The following is a 24,513-nucleotide window of genomic DNA, read 5'->3' as shown; positions in this document are numbered from 1 at the left end:
AGGTTGCCTTTTCATTTTGTTGGAAAGATCCAAATTCTCAACCCTCTATTATGTGAAGTTGCTTCTCCATTTCTCAAAAGTCTTGCCCCCCGCCAACACAAAGCCTATAAGGGCTCATTTCTAGGCTACATAATTATCAAAGCATTTTTCTAAATAATTGCAGTTATTTTTGTTACGAGAAATTCTGCTACCAGCTGTTAAAGGTAATACAAATTTCTTTATCTCATCACACACATCTACCATATCAACAGCATTCTAAATATTTTACGCATAGTGGTTTTCATGAAGCATAATTATGCTTGAGAAATACAAGGCAGAATTCCCAAAGTTAACTTCAGCAATTCAACAAGGTGAAAATAACTACATGACACTGTGTTGAACTTGTTTTAAAAAAAGGTTTATTTGTTACAAAAATGTTAAATACTAAAACTAAAAACATATAAATTCAGGTTAGGCTATATTAAAATACACACATACCCTTCTTTGCAAAATTATTAAAGATTGAATTAAACAGATACCTTAAATTAAATAAAATACTCTTGAGGACGTTTTGTCTAATTAGCTATATCAGTGTACTGTAGTTTTTAAAACTACAGTTGAAAAGTTCAGCTGTCTTGGCAGTCAAATTTATCCAATTCTTCAGTTTTCTGCTTCTGCCCAAATGAAGCCACCATGCTGGCTTAGAAAGGGTGAATTTCAGCTATGTTACTGAACCTTCTATATTATAAGCCTACTCTCTACAATATGAACACAGAGTAGTCAGGAGTATACAAGGGTTATATAAGGTGAAAACCTGGCCCAGAAAGAAAAAGCCTTAGTTCTACCATACACTATCTTCTCTAATTAAAATGATTGGTAAATATATTGAAGCAGAGATCAGCACAAAGCATACATTCATCTAGAAATAATCTTTCAATTAGAAAAACTCAAAAAGAGCACTCATTTCTCCAAGATAGTCTGTAAGGTTTTTTCTAAAAAAAAATTCTTGTTATTTTAAATTGAGTTAATTCAAAGGTATTGAAGAGTCTAGTCTAATTTGATTACTGTTCTGACTAGCCCAGGAGAGCTGTGACATCGGGGTGTTTGAGTCACTCACAGGTGGCAAAGAACTTTCATAATAAAAACTACATGCACAGCACCAACAGAGCACCAGCTCCCAAACCCAACTTCCACTTTTGTCCAACAACCTAGAAACTATCTATGGTCTACTGAAATGCTAAATAGTATTTTCAAGAAAATATTTTGCTTTAGAACTTATATTTTTTAATTTCCTAGATTAAAAGTTAAGACTGACTTAGAATTTTAAGTGCTGTAATTAATGCAGGGGTAAGAAAATGCTTATGAAAAGCAAAAGGCTATCACTGCATTTTAAAAGGCCTTAAATGTGAATGAATTTCTAAAAATCTACTACAGTGTCTATTCTTTCCAATGCTAATCTTTGTCAAGTGGAATTTGTCAATAGTTGATTAGCTCAAGTAAGTTAAATACAAAAAATAAAAAATGCATTCCAGTAATATTTATCAATACAATCCAATTAAAATCAGGTTTCTTGTAAGATATTTGTAGGGGATTTTTACTGTTTTACTCTGACAGTGTTGGTATACATCCAAGGACTAACTGTATAGTACTGTGTCTATACTATAGTATAAAACTGTTTAATCAAACCTTTGAACAGTCGGAAAAACTATGTGTATTCTAAAGTCACTGGAAATTAAAAGAAAAATATATTCCAATACCGAATTACAGATGAAAATGATGCTAACAACAAAGTAATGTGGTTTTCCATCTCTCAGCTTGTGAGCTTCTGATGTAATTGTTTCTGTTGACATGTGATACAAGAGAAACTAGAATTTTGTCCTCTATCTTAGTACCATTTTCTCTACATGTAACAAGTCTTGATTTATATCCTTTCTCTGAACTTATTAGATAATCTTGAAGGACAAGATTCATGCTATTCCTCATCAAATACCCTTTCAGTCCTCAGAAAGAATTCACACACTTCAAGCCACTGATATCCTAATCTTAGTAAATACACTGAAAGAAGAAAAACTCTTGAGCCTTTGATTGCAAATTCTCTAGAAAGCATCTTTTCCTATGAGCATTTTTATAAGTGCATATTAAAGTCACACTGATCAGTCACTTTTACCAACATCCTGGTCTTACAGAATGATCAAGAAAGTATTCATCTGTGTAGTGCCAGAATTGTGAGTGTTACAAAGTGAAACAAACATGATGCATTTCTCACTTGCCAGCGGAGGTGGCAGAGGAAACCCCATGTGATCTCTTCCCTCAGCAAGCTTCCTTCTCTTTCCTTGGTGTCAGTGCCTCTTTTCTGCTTTCAGAGATAATAACGTTTGAGCAAGAAAACATACCCTGCTAGGAGATATGCATAATCTGGGGGGCCCAGTACAGAGTGAAAAGGCAGGGCCCTTCTTCAAACATTATTACAACTTTTAAGATGGCGATCGCAGGGCACTGAACCAAGCATGGGGCCCTTCTAAGCAGGGGGCCTTGTGTAAGCACACAGGTTACATGGCCACAAAGCCAGTCCTCTATGGATTTCTTGCCTAATCAGAATCCCAGGGGAGAGACAAGGTGGCTCAGCTGGATTGTTCAGATAAAAACCAGATTTTTTTTTCCATTATCGTTCAAACACTACCATTGATTTGGAATGAAATGGCATTTCGCTTTCGAAATCCTAGGCAAATTTCTATTCCTAAGATCTCAGCCTGATCAGTCTTCTCCTAGATTTCTCACTATAGAAACAGTCATACTGGGTCTTTAAAAGGCCCTTATTTTAATAGAGCAATTAATCAGACATGATGAAATTTCTGTATTAATCCTACATGATTTTTTAAAAATTTAAACATTTCTTAAATGGAAGGGGTATTAATATCACTAAACCAATAGGGCATCTTAAAGGGAAAAATAGCTGTACACAGCCTTATATAGTCGGGTGAAGTCTTAATTTTAGCCTATGGTATATTTTGTTCCCTTTTAAGATCATAATAGTAGTTTTTTTCAATAAGAACTAATAAGCACATTAAGCTGTATGGTGATTTTTTTTTTAACTCCCATATTGGTTGCAGTCACAGGAATTTTCCTAGAACCCAGAAGTACCCCCATTCTTCATAATAACAAGAAAAAGTGTGTGTATATAAAAACTCCAGGGTTACATTACTAAGCAACGACATTTCCGGGAGTGAATATACTTCCTGTATTCCGCAAGCTGCTTCAAGTACATATTTGATGGCCATCTGTGCTTTTCAACAAAACTGCGTTCTTCCACTAAAAGTTTCAGAAAAAGAATATTAATTGAATATATTTTATTTGGGATCAAGTTTCGATATTAACTATTGGTTTCCTATGTAATAGGTGAGATCCAAGCTCTGCTGTATACTTCCTCCCGTCCCCTCAATCAGTCATCAGTATTTATGTTATTCTGTGATTCACAATTATATACTGTTTTAGTTTTCTTCCTTTAATTAGTTTTCTTTGTAGCTAACTCAACCTTCCAAACTCTTTGAAGTCCTCTCAATTCTGTTTTCCACGGGGCCACAGTTATCAGAGGATCTAGCCATTCCTATGGGGGTGGTGGTGGTGTTGCCCTGGAGACCCCTCTCTTCAGAGCCCTGTACCCTCTTGCCTTCTATGCCTGCTTCATGCTTTTGCATTGGATCCCTCCACTCCTGGACTCCAGATTCTTCGCTCTGTTTTCTCTAGTTTTGGTGAAGCACAACTTTTATTAGCTTCCTGAAGCGGAGTATGCATAAGAAGTATTTTTGAGACCTTGCTTGTGATGAAACGTCTTTAATCTGTCCTTACACCCAATAGATCATTTGGTTTGGTATGGAATTCTAGGTTGAAAATTTTCCCTCAGTATGTTGAAGACAGTACTCCACTGCTTTCTAGTTTCCAAGGCTGTTAAGAACTCTACTACCATTCAGATTCATGGTCGCTGATACGTGATCTGTGGGGTTTTTTATTCTGTAAACGTTTAGATTTTTCTATTTATAGTCGGTGTTCCTGCACGGCCCAGTGATAGACCTTGTTATTCATTAAGCTGAGCGCTTAGCAGAGCCTTTTAATCTGTTGACTCAGTTCCTCAGTACTGGGATAACTTCTTGTATTATTTCTTTGGCAATTTCCTCCTCAGCATTGTTTTTCTTTTTTCTTCTTGTATTAACTTTTATTACTGAGATACTTCACCTCCTGCATTGAGCCTCCAACTTTTTTAAAAAACCTTTCTCTGTCTCTTCATCCTTTTTGTCCTACTTTCTAGATTTCCTTACCTTTATCTTTCTACTCTTTTATTTATTTAGTTGTTTGGTTTTTTTGTTATGGTTTCATTTTTGCTATCCTAATTTTCAAGAGCAACTTCTTGTTCTTTTATTGTTTTTTTAAAATTATGGTAAAATACACATAATATAAAATTTACCATCTTAACTATTTTTTTTGTTTTTCCATCTTAACTATTTTTAAGTGTATAGTTCATTAGTGTTAAGTACATTCACATTGTTGTCAACCAATCTCCAGAACTCTTTTCATCCTGCAAAACTAAAACTCTATACCCATCAAACAACTCCGTTTCCCCTTCCCCCAAGTCCCAGCAACCACCATTCTATATACTCTGTCTCTATGAATATTGTTTCTTTTTTATAACATTCTATCCCTGTTTTATGAATGTATATCTCTTATTCTTTGAGGATATTAATTATAGGGGTTTTTTTAAGGTTTTCTTCTACTCTTTGTTCTTGTAAGTTCCTTCTCTTCTGTTTTTATTCATTTTGTTTTGTTTTTGGTATTCATCTTTCACATTGGACACTGCCTCAAATATCTGTTGACCCTCAGTTGGCCTCTTTATATTTAAGAGTGAGATGCTAGAAAGCTGTTTGGAAATCTTTTGGGCATGGGCAGGACTTGCTGACTGGTGGAATACACTGTAGCACAACTGAACAGATATCCATTGGGTTAACTGAGAGAATTCTCAAATGACTGCACCTACAGCTTTTTATGTGAGGTCAGGGAAGGATGCTTCAATTTCATGCCCAGAGTATGAGTGTCAAAGTGGTAGTCAAGGTGGGAGTCAAATACCCGGCTGCCAGAATTCCAGAACCTGGATATGGGAAGAAGGCTGGAGGGTTACTACATAATGTGACACTTTCACATGATCTCTATGTTTTCAGTCTAGCTCCTTGCCCCAATCTCAGCTATACTCTGAGTTCGTGATTCTATAACTTTTTTGGCTTAACTTATCCAGGAATAAACCTCCAAACTCCTGTGATGATGAGGGAGAAGCACTTGCCTGCCTGGGTGGGATGGAGTGTAGCAAAAGCATTCAACTAATCCTATGGCTTTCAGCCCCAAGGCTTATCCTGCTTTCTGAAATACCAGGTACCTCAAATTTCTAAGGCTTTACAGTATTCTGCTGGGTGAATCAGTTTGTTTCTCATCAGTATTCCCTTCTGTGGGCACTTAGGTTTGCTTCTGCTAAGTCAGTTTCCACTTCTCCATCTACTGTTTGACCCCATCTATTATAATTTGTATTAACAAGGTCTTGATCCAGGCTGCAGGGCCTGGATAAGAAGAAACAATCTAGCTGCCCAGGGAAATTAGTTGTAGGTTTCATTAGGGAGCAAAGGTGACATAAGGCTGCTCCCTCAGTTAAGATTTAAAAAACAAAAGCAAAAAAACAGAGAAAACTTGTCAGAGATGAGCTCTGGTAGCCAGCAAAAATCAAAACGAGACAAAAAACTCCATAATATATAACATAATATTGAGATAAATTAAACTGTGAGAATAACGAATCCATAAATGCCAAGGGTAACATATTCCTGTGCATTGCTGTTTGTTTTCGTATAAGAGTCCAGTATATAAAATATGCCTAGTATTTAATGAACTATTTCACTGAGTTCTGATGTATCGGTGCCAGCATTAACCTGAGATCTTTTCCAGTCCCACTTCTAAATTTCTAAACACCTCTAAAGAAGAAAAATTCCCAGTTAAGGGAAAACATTTCATAGAATTTCAATAATAATTTGATGATTTTTGAAGTTGAAAATGAGCAATTCTTTAAGGAAGCTGTAAAGAGACTGTGACAAGAACCCTTTTCAATTTCAAGTGACCATGTGAGGTAGGCCAAGAGTCAGGCAACAGGGAGGAGAGGAGACTATGGCACCATGGAGAGGACACGTGCCTTTAAATGAGTAGCCACTGCTCAGTTCCAGGTTGTTGCCATGTGGGAAGATGGGCCCAGAGAAGCCAGATCTTCCAACTTTGTCAAAAGAAGCCAGAAATTTGGATTTTCAAATGTGACATGCTACCATTTTTAATATTGACACTAAAAAAATTATAATACCATGTGGTCCAAATAAAATCCCTTAGCAAGTTACATTCAACCCATAGACTGCCAGTTTATGACTGCTGATATAGATTATCAAATTCTCCCTTATCCAGAGGGGCTTTCTTTTTCTCTGCCCAAAAGGACACATCACAGCAGGTCCTGGACATGAACAAGCACCGCTAAATCAGAGCACTCAGGATACTGTTTTAATTCCCATCAAAGGAACATAAGACAATCACTGACACAGCCTCATTTTCTTACCCTGCCTTCTCAACTTACACCCTGGAGTCCTGCTTCTCACTGTGCCAGGTGGTCATAACATACTTTATAGGCAATTGTATAAGTATCAGTATAAAATAAAGATTAATAACTCAAAGGATTTAGAGAGCATCCTTCCCCCAAGGTTGTAATAGTACTCTATGTGTATCACATGTCTACACAAAATAGTAAGTAGAAAATCATCTGACTCGTCTTTTACAAATGAAGGTGACCTCAGGTGGCATAATAAAGGCGGTCCTAAAATCAAAATGTTCATTTATTTCATTTTTAATTGCCTCCTTAAAGAATAACTGTGTAAGAATGCCCTTACTAACAGCAAGGGGAAGTATGCCTTATGTTTATGAATGAACTTTGTTTCTTGCACAAAGTAAATGGTTAATAAATATCTATTGTCCTGCTATGATTTATTATGTTACTCTTCTGCACTAATAGTTAAATTCTATGTAAACAGCCTCCCAATAGGCATACAATGTTTGTTGACTGGCTGAATACATCTGCCAAAAACTGACTGTCTGTTTCTTGGTTTCCTTAAATATGCAATGAACAGCTGAATGAAACCAGAGATGCTCACCTCTTCTAGAAGCAGATTCTCTTTTACAAGCAAAATTTTACACAGAATTCGAAGATCTCAGCAGAGCAAAGTGGAACCCCTCTGGATGAAGGTGGGAGGGAGGAGTCCAAGAACAGCAAGCGCTAGCCTCTCCTCCCCTCTCCCTCTTCTGCGCCACCCACCCCGCTCTCTGCCCCCACCTCACAAGAACTGCGGGCATCATCGCCAAGGAGGTTTCTCCACTTAGAGTTTGCAGCTACTTGACTAGGAGATCTTTAATTTCCTTCTCCCTTTATCTTGATTATTCCTTGGGTCTATTCTAGGCAATAACATAAGCAAACCATTGTATCTAAACTGTCTACTTTGATGACTATTCTATTTTCATTTTCTTTCATCTTATGCAGCACTCAGAAGCTCACCCTTTGATTGGTTTTAATCTTTATAATTTACCTTAAAAAATCACATTAAGTATACTCTCTGCTCAGTAAATTTTGCACCACTCTTTGATCAATAAAAAATTGTTATTGCCGAGTGATATAATGGACTCCTGTAGAGACAGGAGATACCAGTACAACAGAACTATATACTAGAGGTAATTTTTTCTTTTTAAGAAGAAAATTTAAAAAGCTGTACTATTTACATTTTGCTTCTCACTTAGGTGTTTAAAACCAAATCTCATTTATCACAACCAAATGTCATGTGAGGCCCCCTTCTCTCTCTACTTCAGAAAAAAATGCACTTAAAAATGGATGGGAGCTATGAAACAATCATTAGAAAACTTCTTGTGTAACACAGGTCAAGCTTCTTATGAAACACTGGTTACTATAAGTGTCCTCAATTACCACACTGCATACTTAAAAGGAATGTCTTACACTGACTTTTTATTTTTAAAAACTACTATTCCTATAAATTATGTCTCAAATCCAAGAACAAAGAACGTAAAGGTTTTTCATTCCAAAAACATTAATTAACAATCTACCTGAAAGATCCTGAAATTCAGGCTTCTGACTGAAGATGAGGTAGTTAGTGGCAATGAAATGAAGCAGCCAGGTTGAGAGACAATCAGAGTGGTGAAACTGCAAGAAAAATGGAAAGTGAAACACTATTGTACATAATGACCATCAACATGATGATTAGATCGAGAGAATGGTCCAGGAGAACTCACGGAGGGCCCAATTCCACGTTTAATGTGTCTGTATATGATTCAGCCTTCAGTCTACTCTGACAGCAGAAAGGAAAAGGGAGCATTATTAACGAATAATAATAAAATCACATCAATGAAGAAACCAAATCAAATGAAGAACAAGCTACGGCTGCCATAGTGGCTGAATGTCTTTAAGCAGATTCATGGTTGCATCTGTGGGTAACAAAGACTACTAGAGGTTCTTGAGGACTTCCATTTAAGCTTTTCATCTAAGGTCATGGCCTTCACTAACTGCACTTATATCTGCGTAGCAGAGAGAAGATTATGGTTAGCAAAGGTATACATCTGGCAATATCTCAACAAATTCACCTGCAGAGAAAACCAAAGAATATTTTGAGGAGGAAATGTTATCAATCTAAGGGTATGGGTTTCCACATGTAATTATTTCTATGAGAAGGTTATGTCTGAATAACTGCTTTTAACTGGGATGTACTGTTACACTGAGCAGGATTTCCAGCACATTTATCATCCTGAATTCCAACAGCTAATGGAAGGGAAACTCAGAAACTTGGCCATGACATCATTACCTCGGTGCCAACCCAGTGACACTCACTAATCCATCTAACCACGCAATTCAGATTACAGTAGCATGCTGGCAGGCAACTTAGGAACATGAGTATAGTTCTTTTATTATTACTGTGGTAAAATATACATAACATAAAACTTACCATTTTAACCATCTTTACGTGTACAGTTAAACAATAACTCCCCTTTCCTCCTACTCCCAGGCTCTGGTAACCACTATTCTATTTTCTATGAATTTGGCTATTCCAGGTACCTCATATAAGTTATACAAGTTATACAAAATTATACAATGTTTGTCCTTTTTCTGACTGGTTTATTTTACTTAGCATAAGGTTCATTCATGCTGCAGCGTGCATTAAAATTCCATTCCTTTTTAAGGCTGAGTAATATTCCATTGTATGTATATACCACATTTTGTTTATTCATTCATCTGTTGATGGACATTTAGGTTGCTTCCACCTTTAGGCTAAATATAGCTCTTTTAAGGACACTCAAAAATAGTATATAAGCAATAAGTAATGCTAAATTAAAGACAGATTTGTAATCTCAAATCTTAAGAATGAAACTCAAGTATCACTCTTTTTAAAAGTTACAATGTGTGAATATTTTACATGTAAATTCACAGGTCCCTCTGATCTTAATTATACAAACTCAGAATTTTTGAATTGTAAGAGACTTCATGGTTCATCTAATACCACATCACATATTAACAATCTTTCTTCACTTTATGTTTTAGCAGATGAATATGTGATCTCAAGGGAACAGAGCAAGAATGTGGAGCTATTTTAACAGAAGCCACCAGCACTACTAGATGGTTAACCCAGAGGAGAAAACCTACCAACAGACGTTCAGAACGCTGCCTAAGGGCTGTGACTTCGAAAGAGAGGGAGACCACAGAAATGAATAGCTGGCTATAAAAACATGGTTCAAATGCAGAATTTTATTTTTGAATAAGATTTAAGATTTCATAATTGTGGGCTCTTGGCAAGAGATGGAATGCATCCCACTGGAAAAACTACATTTTTGGAAGAATATGTGCTGACTTGAGAAGACAGTTTAAACTGAAATAAACAACAGAATTTTAAAAAGAAATTTTAAAAAATACCGTAAACCAAATGCTACAGCATTTAACAGCCCTGTGAAGAATAATAATGGTGGAAAAAGTACCCCAAAACTCACAAGGAAAAGGTCAGAAACAAAACTGGTGGCCTGAAGAAGCCAAATATTAAATGCACAGGTTATAAGCAAGAATTTGAGTTTAAAACTTTAATATGAGAGTAAACAGGACTTCACAGGAATCACCAAAGTTTGCCAAGATAAGGTTTAAAGGGGAGGAGGAATAAGGAAATCTCTACCTCAATCCAAAGGAACTGATCCGATTAAGGGAAAAAAGCCTCTGTCGCATGTTAAGATTTCAACTTGATGGAAACATATGAACCTGAAGGTAGAATCATGGTAAAGAACTGAGAGAGGTTAAAGGAGAGTTCCAGCTCATCTGTATCAAAACTGCTTATTTGTATCAAAAGTATGAATGATGCTTTCCTGATACACAGTACAAAACTGGCAGAGATGATAGAGGAATTGGAAATTTCAATTATTCAGAGAACTACTGGAAATCTAATTCTGCCAAAAGACAATTTCACCTCCTAGAAGTCAGAAGCAATGAGGGAAAGGTTAACTAAAGTTTGACCAACAGATGAACTGGCTGGCGAAGTTGAACCTCAACCTAAGAACTTCAAACAGGAAGAAAATTATCCTGTTTCTGTGATTCATAATTGGCAAATTAGGGACCACCAGGAATAGCCTAAAGGAAAACCGGTAAAGGTAGGCTTAATCTTAGCAAACAGAAAAGTCTTCAGAAACAAATAGTAAAATTCAAGAAAAGTTTTAATAGTAAAATTAAAGAAATAGTGAAATTAAAGAAAAGTTAAAATTCAAAGGGAAAAAGAAGGATAATCACATAGTCAGAAACCACGCATTCAGGGAATACAGGTCAGGAAGAATTTCTGACAATACAATCATAAATGACGCTAATGAGGAATTGTGTGTGCGCGTGTGTCTTTGCGGGGGGCACTTAAAGAAATCAGTGCAACCAAGTAGGAAGTTCTCTTATGCGTGAACTATGTAAAAGGATACTACAAGATAAGGAAAGAAAAGCTTGTGCCCATTTTTTAAAAGTATGACAGACTTGTTAGAATGTACGAAAATGATACATCAAAAATGCAGGAGGGACTTCCCTGGTGGCGCAGTGGTTAAGAATCCACCTGCCAATGCAGGGGACACGGGTTCAATCCCTGGTCCAGGAAGATCCCACATGCCATGGAGCAACTAAGCCCGTGCGCCACAACTACTGAGCCTGCACTCTAGAGCCCATGAGCCACAACTACTGACCCCACGCACCACAACTACTGAAGCCCGCATGCTGCAACTACTGAGCCCGTGTGCTGCAACTACTGAAGCCCACGCACCTAGAGCCCGTGCTCCACAAGAGAAGCCTGCGTACTGCAACAAAGACCCAACACGGCCAAAAAAAAAAAAAATGAAGGAGGTTGTAAAAATGCGAGAAAAAATAAAAAGAATTTTTAAATCTGGAGAATAGCTATTAATCCCAAGCTCAATGTAATTATATTACAAAGAGAGATTAAGGTTACTCATTTAAAAAAAATTTTTTTCCCCTAACAGTAAATACATATGATCTGAAGACTTGATTATGAGAGAAATGAACTCCAAAATAGTTATGGAGATAATATGAGAAGACCTAGGTGCTTTAAATGAATTCCCTTCCATTCTGAGCAATAGACATATTGATTAATAAATTCATCTCAGCGTGGAGGCAAGCTTTTAGCTGTCACAGAGTCAGTCCTTTGCCCCATTACGTGGCTCTATTTTAGCAACTTGGGTGAAGACAAATTTGTCATATTTTCCTAATTCTGGATGTCAAAGTTCATAGGGACAGTCAATATGTTGTACGCCAGATAATATTTTACAAAGTCCTGATTGTCTGTAACAATGGATCAGATATATTCCTATGAAAAAGACTTAGAAGGTTCAGCTTAATGCAAGTTCAGTACCCATCACTGTGCCATGACTGCTGCAACCCTACAACTGTCTTAGGGCAGGCGATGGAATGGTAGGATAACTCCTCGTACAATGAGACATTTCAACAAAAGGTGTTTGAAAGAATTGATGAAGTACACCAACACCTCCTACAAACAACCAGAACTGTAAAACATGCTCGTGAAGTGAATGAACGAACGAATGAATGAACGAACGAACAAATAAATGAGTTCTGCGTAACCATCTCTATCAGTATGTATGAACCAATCCTGTCATTTTCCATTCAGGAACCCTAAGATGTGATCATTTGAGGGAAATTCAATGTAAATTCTGTTTTCTATAATGCCTATACAAAATAATACAGCACCACACTCAACTGACGCTAATAAGGGCCACCATTCAGTTGAAAAACTTCTGTACTGGCAAATCCTACCTCCTTAGAAAGGGATTGCTCAAAAACACTATGCTTCAAAATTATCTAGCTGCAGAAATTGTTGTGAGGGCACATTTACTTCATTTAGCCAAATTTCCAAAGTAAGACAAGCACTAATATATCTCTTAATGAACAGAAAAAATGAGTGAAGTAATATAATTTTTGTAGTATTTTTAAAAAAATCAAACAACCAAACACATAGGGCCAATTACCTTGGCTTTTTTGAGCAGGTCGACTATATCGAGGTTCATAGATGCCAGTTCCCGGCTTGGCATGCTTTGCAGCTGTGTAATGATGAACAGCTCACAGATGTGCTGCAGCCTGGACACTTGGTACATTTCTGCACAGATCAGGAGACACATCGCCTGGAAAATGCCAGCTGATGCAAGAAGGGAAATAAGAGAAAATGGACCATAAAACCATTTCTTTTATGACGTAAAAACAAAACAACAACAAAAAAACAAAAACCAAAAAATGCTGACTATATCATCCAATGTAGAATAGAATGCCTAAAAAAGCCTTGAAGGGGTAAGTCAGCAATCTAAACTATTACTCCATTTTAAAAGGAATTTATTCAAGCCTTCACACACAGAAGTGAATCTGTTGTTGTTGTTTTTAATTCTCCAGAGAAAGAGATTCTACAATTGCCCTTAATAATCAACTCCAGGGCTACTGGGTAATTCTGTCTGCTAGCTATACTAAATCCTTGCAATTTTTCTTCTTCTGGCTTTAGTCCCCAGGTTTGTTTGTTTTGTTTTTATTGTGGTAAAATAAACATAACATAAAATTTACCATTAATCTTTTTTTTTTTTTTAATTTATTTTTTGGCTGCATCGGGTCTTTGTTGCGGCATGAGGGATCTTTTGTTGTGGTGCGCAGGCTTCTCTCTATTGGTAGCGTGTGGGTTCTCTCTCTCTAGTTGTGGCGCACAGGCTCCAGGCACGTGGACCCTGTAGTTTGCAGCATGCAAGCTCTCTAGTTGAGGCGCGGGGTTTAGTTGCCCCGCAGCACGTGGGATCTTAGTTCCCCAACCAGGGATCCAAGCTGCGTCCCCTGCATTGGAAGGTGGATTCTTTACCAGTGCACCACCAGGGAAGTCCCTAGCATTAATCAGTTTTAAGTGTAAAGTTTAGTGGCATTAAGTACATTCACGTTGTTGTGTAACCATCACGACTACCTTCTCCAAAACCTTTTTCTTCTTCCCCAACTGAAACTCTGCACTCATTAAGCACTAACTCCCCACTTCCCCTTTCCCTCAACCTCTGGCAGTCACCAAGGTTTTTTTGTTTGTTTTTTTAACACTTCTCTGTAATTCTTTCTTGTCCCTCTTTAAACTCCTTACATTCTTTGTAGCTAGGAACCAAGAAGAGCGTGTATGATAACTATTTATCATAATGAATAGATTATTTTTCTTTCTGCAATTTTCCCAATGCAAATTTTCCAGTATCCAGCTTAATTTTTTGATTATTCATTTTGACTCATTTCCCTCCCACACACACACCTTCACCTTTTACCAATTTTTAAAGTGTTTTGCCTTATAGTTATTATTGCTTTTCTGAGCATTTTTTCTAATTAGTAAGATAAAACTTAAAATCCAAAGCTTCAATTACTCTAGTGAGAGGATGATTAAGAAACCAAATTTTCTTATTATTTCAAAACTGGTCAAATTTTTAAATTTAATATATAAATTTGCCAATACTGAAATAATAAAATACACAATAACACACGTTCTGATAAGAATCAATGATGTCTTTTTTTTTTGGCTGCGTTGGCTCTTCGTCGCTGTGTGCGGGTTTTCTCTAGTTGCGGCGAGCGGGGGCTACCCTTCATTGTGGTGCGCCGTCTTCTCATTGCGGCGGCTTCTCTTGTTGCAGAGCACAGGCTCTAGGCACGTGGGCTTCAGCAGTTGCAGCACACGGGCTCAGTAGTTGTGGCACGTGGGTCCTAGAGCACGCAGACTTCAGTAGTTGTGGCTCGCGGGCTCTAGAGCGCAGGTTCAGTAGTTGTGGCGCATGGGCTTAGCTGCTCTGCGGCACGTGGGATCTTCCTGGACCAGGGCTCGAACCCGTGTCCCCTGCATTGGCAGGCGGATTCTTAACCACCACGCCACCAGGGAAGTCCAATGATTTCATTTTTATTAAACAGAAATGATAAGCCAGTCTTTAACACTGGTTTTGTAACTGGCTCCAAAATACTCTATAGAAAGCTGCAAGACCATAATTAATTCAATTAAAAGAATGTTCTGTTCTGGAACTTCTAAAACTTTTCACTAGAGGGCTCATGACTTGTTTAAAACTTAGGAGATTTCAATAACGAACATTGGAAGTCTTCCAAATCTAAAATTAAAGCAGTAAACCTGAAGAGAGGTATGGTCTGAAATGTGTAGTTTCTTGGCCAGGTTCTGTAACCAAGGTCTCAGGCTCCTGGACTAAGCCACCACGGGCTTATTCTAGTTGTGTTTGTGGTGGGAGCCATCTGGTGGCGAAAGGACAAAGACTAATTAAAATGGGCTTCCACGCCTGCATCCCAAGGCTCCAGGCCTGTTGAAAGGATTCTACAATTTCTCCAAAGTGCCTCCAGCTTACAGGAAACCTGCAAGATCTGTTCCAACCTGAAGCTGCCATAGACAGTTCCTAGTTAATGGTGAGTAGGAAAATAAATCCTACAGTCCACTGGGCATTCTAAACCATTTAGGAAAAGTTTTTGGATAAGTCAGCTTTAGGAGTCTGACTCTAGGAGAAGTCAGGAAAAGTCAGACTTTTTAAGTTTTTTAATAAAAGTCAGAAAAAGCCCATCCTCTGGGCCAGAGAGATGACCAAAGGAGTCTCAGAATATTGAAATTCCTTAAAGTGCCTCAAACAGAAGTCAGAGCCATAACAGCAGCTGCCCAGCCCTTTTCTCCTCATGAAAGGACAGTGTTCTAAGGAGCTCTCTGATCCGGTGTGTAGAAGTGAAGCAGCCACTGGGTACCACAAGACACCTCCATTTCCAGGGTGCCTACAGCGATCAGCATGCTGTTGGTGCTGGCTGGGACATGTGAACTTATCCCAGGGTCTGAGCGCCCAGAAGAGGTACCCAGTCTCTGCTCTTCCACGTGAACTGACTGAAAGTTCACTGTTGTCCCCAAATCACCTCCACCTGCTTATTAGCACACTCCATGACGTCAACTCTCATACACCTTAAACAAAAAGAGATTTCATAGAAAGCAATTTCTCAAAATGGGTATCAGGAAAGAAAGAGTTATGAGATTCTATCTAACATTCATAATGGCTTACCTGGGCAACAGGAGTCTGTGTATAGGTATTCTAAGAATGACAAGAAAGTCTCTTTGGAAACACCATAAACTGGAATCAGAACACTCTTTGCTTCCATGTAATTCCCATTAAACATGGCTGCCATCACTTCACACCGGGCCACCAGGACGGCCCTGTGGGCTGGCACCGTCGTACCTGTAAGGTTCGACAGGGAAACAAAGCTAAGGGAGATAAACTTGCAGAGTTATTGTTCTAGCAATTTTCCTTCTAATTAGAATGGTATTGCAGTAGGCACGGCTAAGCTGATATTCAGAAACCAGACGTGGGTGTGATAACCTGTATTAAACTTTGGAGACTTTGTAGTTTTAAAATAAATTGAAAAATTAAGAGTTCAAAAGTTGACTTTGAAACCAACAATTTGCAAGTCAGGCAATTATTTGTTACTTAGTTTTTATTTCCTGAAGACAGAAACACTGAAATGCAATATTTTGCTTAATGTCTTTTTATCATGAAACATCTATTCTTTGCAATTGGCTTGAGACACCACCACCCTACCCTGCCCATGTGTCTCAGAAGAAAATACAACCATTACTCACAGTACAGTCCTGGCTGGGCTTCCCTGTATCAGAAACAGTAAACATCCTTAGCCTAAGTAGTCCATAGATCACAGCAGGAATGGCAAAGGAATCTCTTCTGGGGCCAAGGGGAGCATTTCAGACTTTATGGGTGACGTGGATGGGGATGACCTAGTCCCCTGCTTCCTCCCTGTCATACGACCTCCACGGGAAACTCTTTCCTAAATGAACAACGCCTGCCTGCTTGTGGGAGCGCCAGAGCGGCTTTCAGTTTTAAAGGCCCCTCAGTCTACCCCCTTCACTGAAGCTCATTAAACTAAACCGACTCTCCAGTGAAAGCTTGCTAAGCTCTCCAGCTACTGCGCCACCGCACCAAGGCAATGCCAGATGGGACGCATGCGGCCCAGGGCTCACAGGTGGAGAAGCAGTTCTTACCACTCCCACCACCTTAGGAAACCATGAACCCATAGTGAGCCCTCAGTTCAGTCTAGATCAGATCAACAGATCATCACCAAGCATCCACCATGTGCCAATCACCGTGTTTGGTACAAAGATGAGGAACACGGAGCTACCCTGCTTTGGAGCAGCCAAGCTTTTAGTTTGGTGGAAGACACCACCGCCAGTGTAAGTGACAAAACTGTGCCTTTCCAGAAAGTAACACTATGAGCCAGACCACTCTGCTCTGCCCAAGAGTCTTCACCTGGCAGCCCCTAAATCTCATACTTCTCAGGGACATATATTCTTCTCCAAAATATTTACAATTACTGTTCTTCATCCTCTTGAAATCCACGCAAAACATCTTCTGGCTCAGAAAAAGGAGAAAAAAGTTCCACGTAAACCCAGTGACTTTCTCCAAAACCAATAATCCCTCAGGATGCATACGCAACGCCGGACAGTGCCAGTTCTGAGCTCCCTGCTTGGTACTGTCACCCACACAGGCGCACCTCCCCCAGGAGGGAGCAGGGAGAAGCCACAGGAGCTCTCTTCCCAGGTCCTCACACCTACGAGCAGGCAGCCTCCCCTCTCAGCCCCTTCCCCTTCCTCTCTGCCTCTTTGCCTTTAGGTCACCTGCCCTCAAGGTTACAGTGTCCATCTCCGGGGGATAACCAGTTTCCATAACTAAAGCATGCTGGATATATTTGTACACGGCAACTGAAAAGGAATTCAAACAGGCGATGTTATTTGACTTGTAACTTTAGTCTTAAAATCTTAAATAGGGAACCATGAAAAAAAGAAAAAGAAAATTAGAAGTATGGCTTAAACAAACTAGATAACCCATCATTTGGATTAAGCAGAGGGATTTAAGATTGGCAAGAAAATACCTAGTAGATAGTAGTAGATGGGAACGAAGCTTGCTGGGTAACCTTGAAATTTTAACAGAAATTTTCCATTGATAATGTAGTTACAACAGAGTTACAAAACCAGCAACAAAACAGTCAGTACCTTAAAGCATTTTCAAAGCCCATTTCAAGCTTCGAATGTAGTTTGAAAAACCATTATACCTCCAAGAAAACATCCATTTCTGTTTCTCACCTTTTCACTACTGTTTTGGTGTTATAAATTGTTCTATTGTGAAACTGTAATACAATACCTCAGTATAGTCACATTTTTAAACATTGTATATGAACTGTATAAATGTATAAGCACTGTATAAAACATGCTGAATGAAAAGAATGCAACGATTATTTATGCAACAGCAATAGGATAGAGCTGAAGAATTACTAGGGGGAAAAAAACATCAATTTTCAAGCTAAGAGATAAACATGTCCTTTCAAAATGTCAAGGCCTAAAGTAACTTTCCTTTGGAGTATTTAACTGTTACTGTTTTTGAAGAATTTTTTTTAAGGAAAAGAGTTTTAAGAGTGAAACAAAATTTAAAAGCCCAAGTTTCTAGTAACTTTGCACAGATTATCAAGGATCTTTGTTTTTTTATATACTAAAATAAAATACTACATTTGTCATACCTTCTTCACACTACTTGCCAAGTTTCAAAAACGAAATTTTTAGAATCATTTTTTGTTTTATTCTGAAAACAGGAAACCTGCCTAGCTCAAGAGAGATTTAGAATATGTACTAAGTAAACAAGACAGAATATAACTCTGTAAAAGTATTTTTCACAAGGCACAGATTCAAATGTCAAAAGGAAACATACCTTTCTACATCAGATCCAAAAGTTTACCATGACTAGTTTTAGAGCTGCTTTTTTTAAAAGTATTTAATGGAAAAAGATACAAACTCAAACAACAAATTGTGGGTGGTAGTTTTATATATATATATACATACACACACACACACACACACACACACACACATATATTTGTGTGTGTATATATATATATTTGTATATGTATATATTTGATGACTATTTACTTCAGGGATAGTAAATAGGTTTTATATCCCATGTCAACTCCAGCCAGTTGTCAGTGATGCCTGGAACATTTTATTTTAATTAATTAATTAATTAATTTTATTTTTGGCTGTGTTGGGTCTTCGTTTCTGTGCGAGGGCTTTCTCTAGTTGCGGCAAGCGGGGGGCCACTCTTCATGGTGGTGCGCGGGCCTCTCACTATCGCGGCCTCTCTTGTTGCGGAGCACAGGCTCCAGACGCGCAGGCTCAGTAGTTGTGGCTCACGGGCCTAGTTGCTCCGCGGCATGTGGGATCTTCCCAGACCAGGGCTCGAACCCGTGTCCCCTGCATTAGCAGGCAGATTCTCAACCACTGCGCCACCAGGGAAGCCCTGGAACATTTTTTAAAAAGGATTTGCTGCAGCCCTCGGTTCAGCACACAAAATAAGCAGTGATCCACCAGTGTTGGACGCCATTGTAGGGGGAGCGTAGTGGAGTCTGCCCAGCAGGCCTCTAAACACACCTTTATATGCACCATCTCCATCTCCAAGACCACTCACCACTCTCCCAGGTAGAAACTAGTATCCCCATTTTATAGGTGAGGAAACAGAGGATCAGAAATGTAAAGTAACACAACAAAACCTATTATATAGTAAATATGCATCCAAGCAAGACCCTGACCTGGTCTGTTACTATCATCTCATCAAGCTTAACACTAAAAAGGACCTTTTAGAATCTACATGGTTCACTTTCTCCACTTTACAAATGAGAAGACTCAAGGCCAGACATATTAAGGACTTGCCCAAGGACACACACTGGTTGGAAGGCAAAGCCAAGGCTAGAGCTAGGGCTCCAGACCCTCCTCCAGAGCAGACAACACTGCTGCTTCTACACTCTGGAAGCTGCCCTCCCCACACTCCTCAGAGCTCAGTTTGCCTCTCCTCCAGCTGATGGCAGAGAAGCTGTTGCTGGACCCTGCTTCCACCCATTCCTGCTTCTCTCTGCTCCTGATTCCCTTGGAGGCCTTGGCTGTTGAGCTGAGGAGGCTACAAAGGGCACTAGAGCAGCTGCCATTCAGCATCAGCACAGGCATTACAAGGAACCCTTGCAGATCCAGCGTCTGCAAAGGTGGGGTGTGAGCAGGTGCCTGCAAAGGGTCAGTAGGTGGAATCATGGAAGAAAAGCAAAAGACTATGAGAAAGGATTCTCCACATCACTGCTGTTTCTTTTCTCTTAACACAACATATATTTTCATGCATTAAATATTCCCCATGAAAATCTTTTCAGTAGGTTACACTAACAATGTTTGGTGTCAGTGCTTCCTATGCAAATTATAAGCAAATTTAGTCCCTTGTTAGCTTTCTTTTTACCAAATCATTTTTTATATAATTTCAAGGTCACTCACTGTCCCATTCTCAGTGGCCCACGCTCACATTGCAGCTACTAACAGTAGCTTAGCCAAACGCACCTTGGAAAGTTTCCAATTCACTGTTTGTCTTGGCAAGTGAGCAGAGTTACAAGTAAAACGATCTTTCTGGGGAAAATTTTTAAAAAGTAAATTACTGTTAGCTGCCATACATTTCTACCATAAAATTAAATTATATCTTCCTTTTGGTAACAGCCCATCTGAAGTGCTACTTAAGTCATCTGAAACAACTCCTTCTAGCCTTCTTGCATAATTGAAGGTATTTCACAATTCATTTTTAATACTATGCTTTCAATCTACTAAAGTGACCAAAGTATCCAAGCGAATAATCAATAATGGGCATTAAAACAGCTCATGTTTATTAAAATTAGGTAGCATTACTTTGCTACAGAGATAAAAAGCAGCTCTCCGCTGTTCCGGTGGTAATTCTCAGTGCCATAAGGAGAAAATGTAGCAATATCTACGGATGCCTGATGTAAGCCAGGCACGACCCTCAACCAGACTAGTTCCTTTTGCTCAATTAAGAGAGCTGAAAAAATAAACTAGAGGTAATATAATGTTAAGGGGGCTGGTTTCAGATGATTCAAAAACTAGGATCTTAAAGAAACACACAAACAAAAATATACAAGGGGGCGATATTACAGATCACCCCATCCCTTGCTGGTGCCTAAAAGTTAATGAAGCATTGGGTAAGGAAATAAAAATAAGGAAAAAAATATATACATTTCTTTTCTTATTTTAATAAAATATCTCATTTCCCTAGAAAATTTCTGTAGAAATTCAAGCCGTGTTAATCTACATCCTACAATAGAGAACAGTCATTCCTTCACCCAAAATATTCGAAGCTGAAATAGAAAGTTAGGTAAGAAAACAAGAAATAAAAATGAATAATGAACTTTGTAAAAATTGAACTATACCTTGTATTTCGAAGACAACATCAGCAAGCATTGGTTTATTAAGGAAAAACTTGAGGGAAGTGTTATAAAACCACAGAGGTTTTCTGGCTTGATAGGTTTTGCAGTTCCTCAGGCAATTAAACTATAAGGAAAAATAAAAATACAAGGGGAAATGTTATACAATATGCTTTGGTAATTTGCCTAGAGAATTCGGAAAACTGTGCTAAATGTCTAAAGAAGTAATGATTACCTCCTCTATGGCATCTCTGATCACAGCTTTCACGGAAACTTACCCTCAAGAACTACATCTGCTACCTGTCAATGAGCAACACTGCCCTATGCAGCACTCACAGCGGTGAAGGAATTGGCTAAGTGAAAACTCGACTCTACAGCTGAGAAGCTGTGGGGTCCTGAATCCCCACGGACTTTTGTTAGCTGGGAAACAGACAACAGTAGTGCAATCTCATATGAACACCTAGTAAAATAGGTTTGCATATACAACCTGCTTGTTTATTCACTAATTAAGAAAATATATACACAAAACTTAATTTGTAATTAAGAAAACATATTTTTCACCTATCACACCATGTCCTACTGCTCACTAGATCCAACATTAAAACACCTGAGAGTGATGGATTAATTCATCTCTGTCTTAATCTGCAAACTTATAATCCTGAATATCTTTCCTGCCCACAGCTGTCATTGCTGGAATCTTGATCATCAAAGGTTGCCTGCATCTATGATCTGGAGCTCTAGAGAACCTGTCCCATGACCACACCTATCTGTCCTCTCACAACTGCTAACTGGCGGGCTCCAGTAACACCATCTCTGACCTGGGGGTTTCCAGCCTTCCTCTGCTCTCCACTCAGGATTTGGTGCTTTGTTTATCCTTTCTGTGATCCTTCAGACAATCCTTTCTGACAACCCCAGAAACTGAGGGCCAGCTCCTCTTCCCTCACCCATCACCCATTTCCCTGGCTGACGCTCAGAACCTCAGCCTGGGGTCAGACTCTGACCCTCTGCTTGGCTAGGTAGGGAATTCAGAAAGCTTTATCCCTAAGAAATAATCAAGCATACAACTTTAGCAATAAGAATAAACGGCACCTACTCCCCACTCTGGGTTAATCTACTATGGTGGGAAGTTAAAATGTTTGGCGAGAAGGAAAAAATGTTATCCTTCCTCCCAAAGAACATACACTCCAGAATGACATCCATGAGCAAAACAGACAACCAAAACAGGATAATACAAATCCTGCTCCTATAGTCTCAGGTCCTACACACAATATACTTTAATACACATTGAAGGAACTCTTGGAGAGGGTTTGGGTGACTGCCACACATAAAGGAGAGGAACGGTGAAAAAGCATCACCAGAACCTGAGAGCTAGCAGGGGTTTTAGAAATCAGCCAGTTTATCCCTCATTTTATAAAAAGCCCTGAGAAGACTTACTCAAAGCTACAGGTAATTTGTGGCAGACTCACAATTTAAATGTTTATTTCCTGCTTCCCAATACTCAGTGAAGGAGAGAGACCCTTACCCCGGGAAAGCACAGGAAGAAAGCACAGAAGAAATCTTCTGTCCTCCTGTGCAAAGGAGGGAATTTAGTTCAATTTCATGGAATAATATAGTCCCCAGCTTTCCCTTCCCCCAGAAGAATTTGTTTTATTCTTGGTACTCAAAGGAATGACTGTGTTCAGAATCCAACCCAAGGAAAGGCTCAGGTTTAGAACAAAAGGCAACACTTCCATCCTAACCATTTATATAAAGCTTATGAATTTGTACATCATGAATATATGTAGATGTATTTCAGGTATGGATATATACAGATTATGAATCTGTGTAACAGATTTCCTTGTCACCTATGCCTCGAATTTTTTTTTTTTTTTTTTGGCTGCACCATGAGGCTTGTTGGATCTCAGTTCCCCGACCAGGGATTGAACCCAGGCCATGGCAGTGAAAGCCCAAATCCTAACCACTGGGCCACCAGGGAACTCCCACCTACGTCTTGAATTTGAAAAAAATGGGAGGGCAGAAGTTTGCGGAGAATAGAGATGTACATTTTCACTGGTCCATGAACAAGTTAAGCTAGGGAACTTATGAAAAGCAGAATGCAAGTTTATGTGCACGTTTCTACAAAAGCATTATTTAGTTGAATTAGATTGTAAGAGAGCTGCCACCCTGCCATACACCTGTACAACTGGACAGCTTCTGTGTGCTTACTTCAATGTGTTATTAAAACAAGAAAAGAAAGGTCTTGCCCCTTAATTCCATGTTACTTTGTTAAAAAAAAAAAAAAGAGAGAGAAAGATCATTTTCTCAATTAAAGAATAGTTGGGAGTCTTTATAAAAGTCGATGCAGTTTTAAAATATTAAATTGTTAATAAACTTAGGTTGTAGAATTGACAGTCGTCTGTGTAAAAATCAAAGAAATAATCTTTTTTTTTACAGTTAATATAAACCTATATTCTGCTAAGCATTGCACACAACTTACCTTTTTTATCTACTGTAGCCAATTTGTTTATCACAGAATCTGAAATAAGAATACACTGGCTAAACTGTATAATGTAGTCATCTTAAAATTTAACAAACTTACTTTTAAGGCCCTTATAGACTCTGCACAATCTGTTACTAGAGCTTTCATGTGTACAAGTTTATGACCATATACAAAGTCTACATTTTTATAATCTTTGAACCTAATGTATAATTTTAAATCTATACTAGGTGAGAAACAAATCCTTAACTGTCTACCTAGTCAAACAGATTTCTCGGAACTCTTGAAAAAGACACACACAGAAACTGCCTTGCGCCTGAAAGCTGTTTGGAGTGAAATCGTGAGCAGTGAGAAGGCATCCCCCCACAGCAAGCTTAACTGTAACTGGACAAATTCAACAGCCCTTCATTCTTGACATAGATTGCATATTCCCAGAGCCCTAGGGGAATGTCTCAGAGAATGGAATTCACAAACCAACATTTTGAAGACATGACTCACACATATTTGAATTCTCACATGAATTAAAATCAGAGATAGCAAGAAATCATGTGTTTATATTTAAAATATTTAAATGGAAAAAATATACTTAAGGAAAACTATATATTATTGACACTCCTCACGACTCAGTATATTCATCCATAGTATATCAGTTATAATTCAGAGAAAGTCAAAGTAAACTAACTTACAATAAACTAATTTACCTTTCCTGGTGTTTTTAAAATGCATTTAACTTTCTCAATTACATTTGAAACATCCCCAGAATCTTTCAACTTCTTCCTGATATCTTCTTCCAATTCTTCCCACTGGAAGGCGCCTGTGAACAAATTAATATACATTGGATTTTCTGTTAGAGCAGGAATAAAAATAAATCTTTTATTAGGTATCAATGTCCTTTTTTTTAGTATTTTCTTTTAATTTTTATTTATCAAATATATATCCGTGTAATTACACTAAAACATTTAAACAGCTCTCACATTAAAAAAAAAAAAGTTTGCCTTCACCTAAATTATTTCTCAAAACCTGGAGTCCTTCTTCCTGAACAGCTACTATCTCTTTATAGTAGGTGATCAGCTAGTGATAACAGCAATGGCTAGTATATGAGTTCCCATCACAAGTGGTCCAAACCCAAATTATT

The 24,513-nt window shown here is 38.4% G+C and overlaps 1 protein-coding gene across 1 annotated transcript in view; it reads right to left on the bottom strand.

Annotated features, from left to right (window-relative positions):
* Window positions 1-381: 381 nt before the first annotated feature.
* RHOBTB3 (Rho related BTB domain containing 3) overlaps window positions 382-24,513 on the bottom strand; it is a 54,865-nt gene continuing 30,733 nt past the window's right edge. The window contains exons 7-12 of the mRNA XM_068535658.1: window positions 24,080-24,192; window positions 20,909-21,029; window positions 15,667-15,840; window positions 12,604-12,770; window positions 8,152-8,248; window positions 382-3,288 (exon numbers count right to left, since the gene is read on the bottom strand). Of these exons, the coding sequence (XP_068391759.1) occupies window positions 3,173-3,288; window positions 8,152-8,248; window positions 12,604-12,770; window positions 15,667-15,840; window positions 20,909-21,029; window positions 24,080-24,192 (788 nt within the window). The 3' untranslated portion in view covers window positions 382-3,172. The remainder of the gene's footprint in view (window positions 3,289-8,151; window positions 8,249-12,603; window positions 12,771-15,666; window positions 15,841-20,908; window positions 21,030-24,079; window positions 24,193-24,513) is intronic.

The sequence above is a fragment of the Eschrichtius robustus genome, chromosome 2 (genome assembly GCF_028021215.1).
Source record: "Eschrichtius robustus isolate mEscRob2 chromosome 2, mEscRob2.pri, whole genome shotgun sequence".
Classification (NCBI taxonomy): Eukaryota; Metazoa; Chordata; class Mammalia; order Artiodactyla; family Eschrichtiidae; genus Eschrichtius; species Eschrichtius robustus.
Note: the sequence above shows the minus strand (reverse complement) of the source record. Positions and strands in the feature narration are given on the sequence as shown.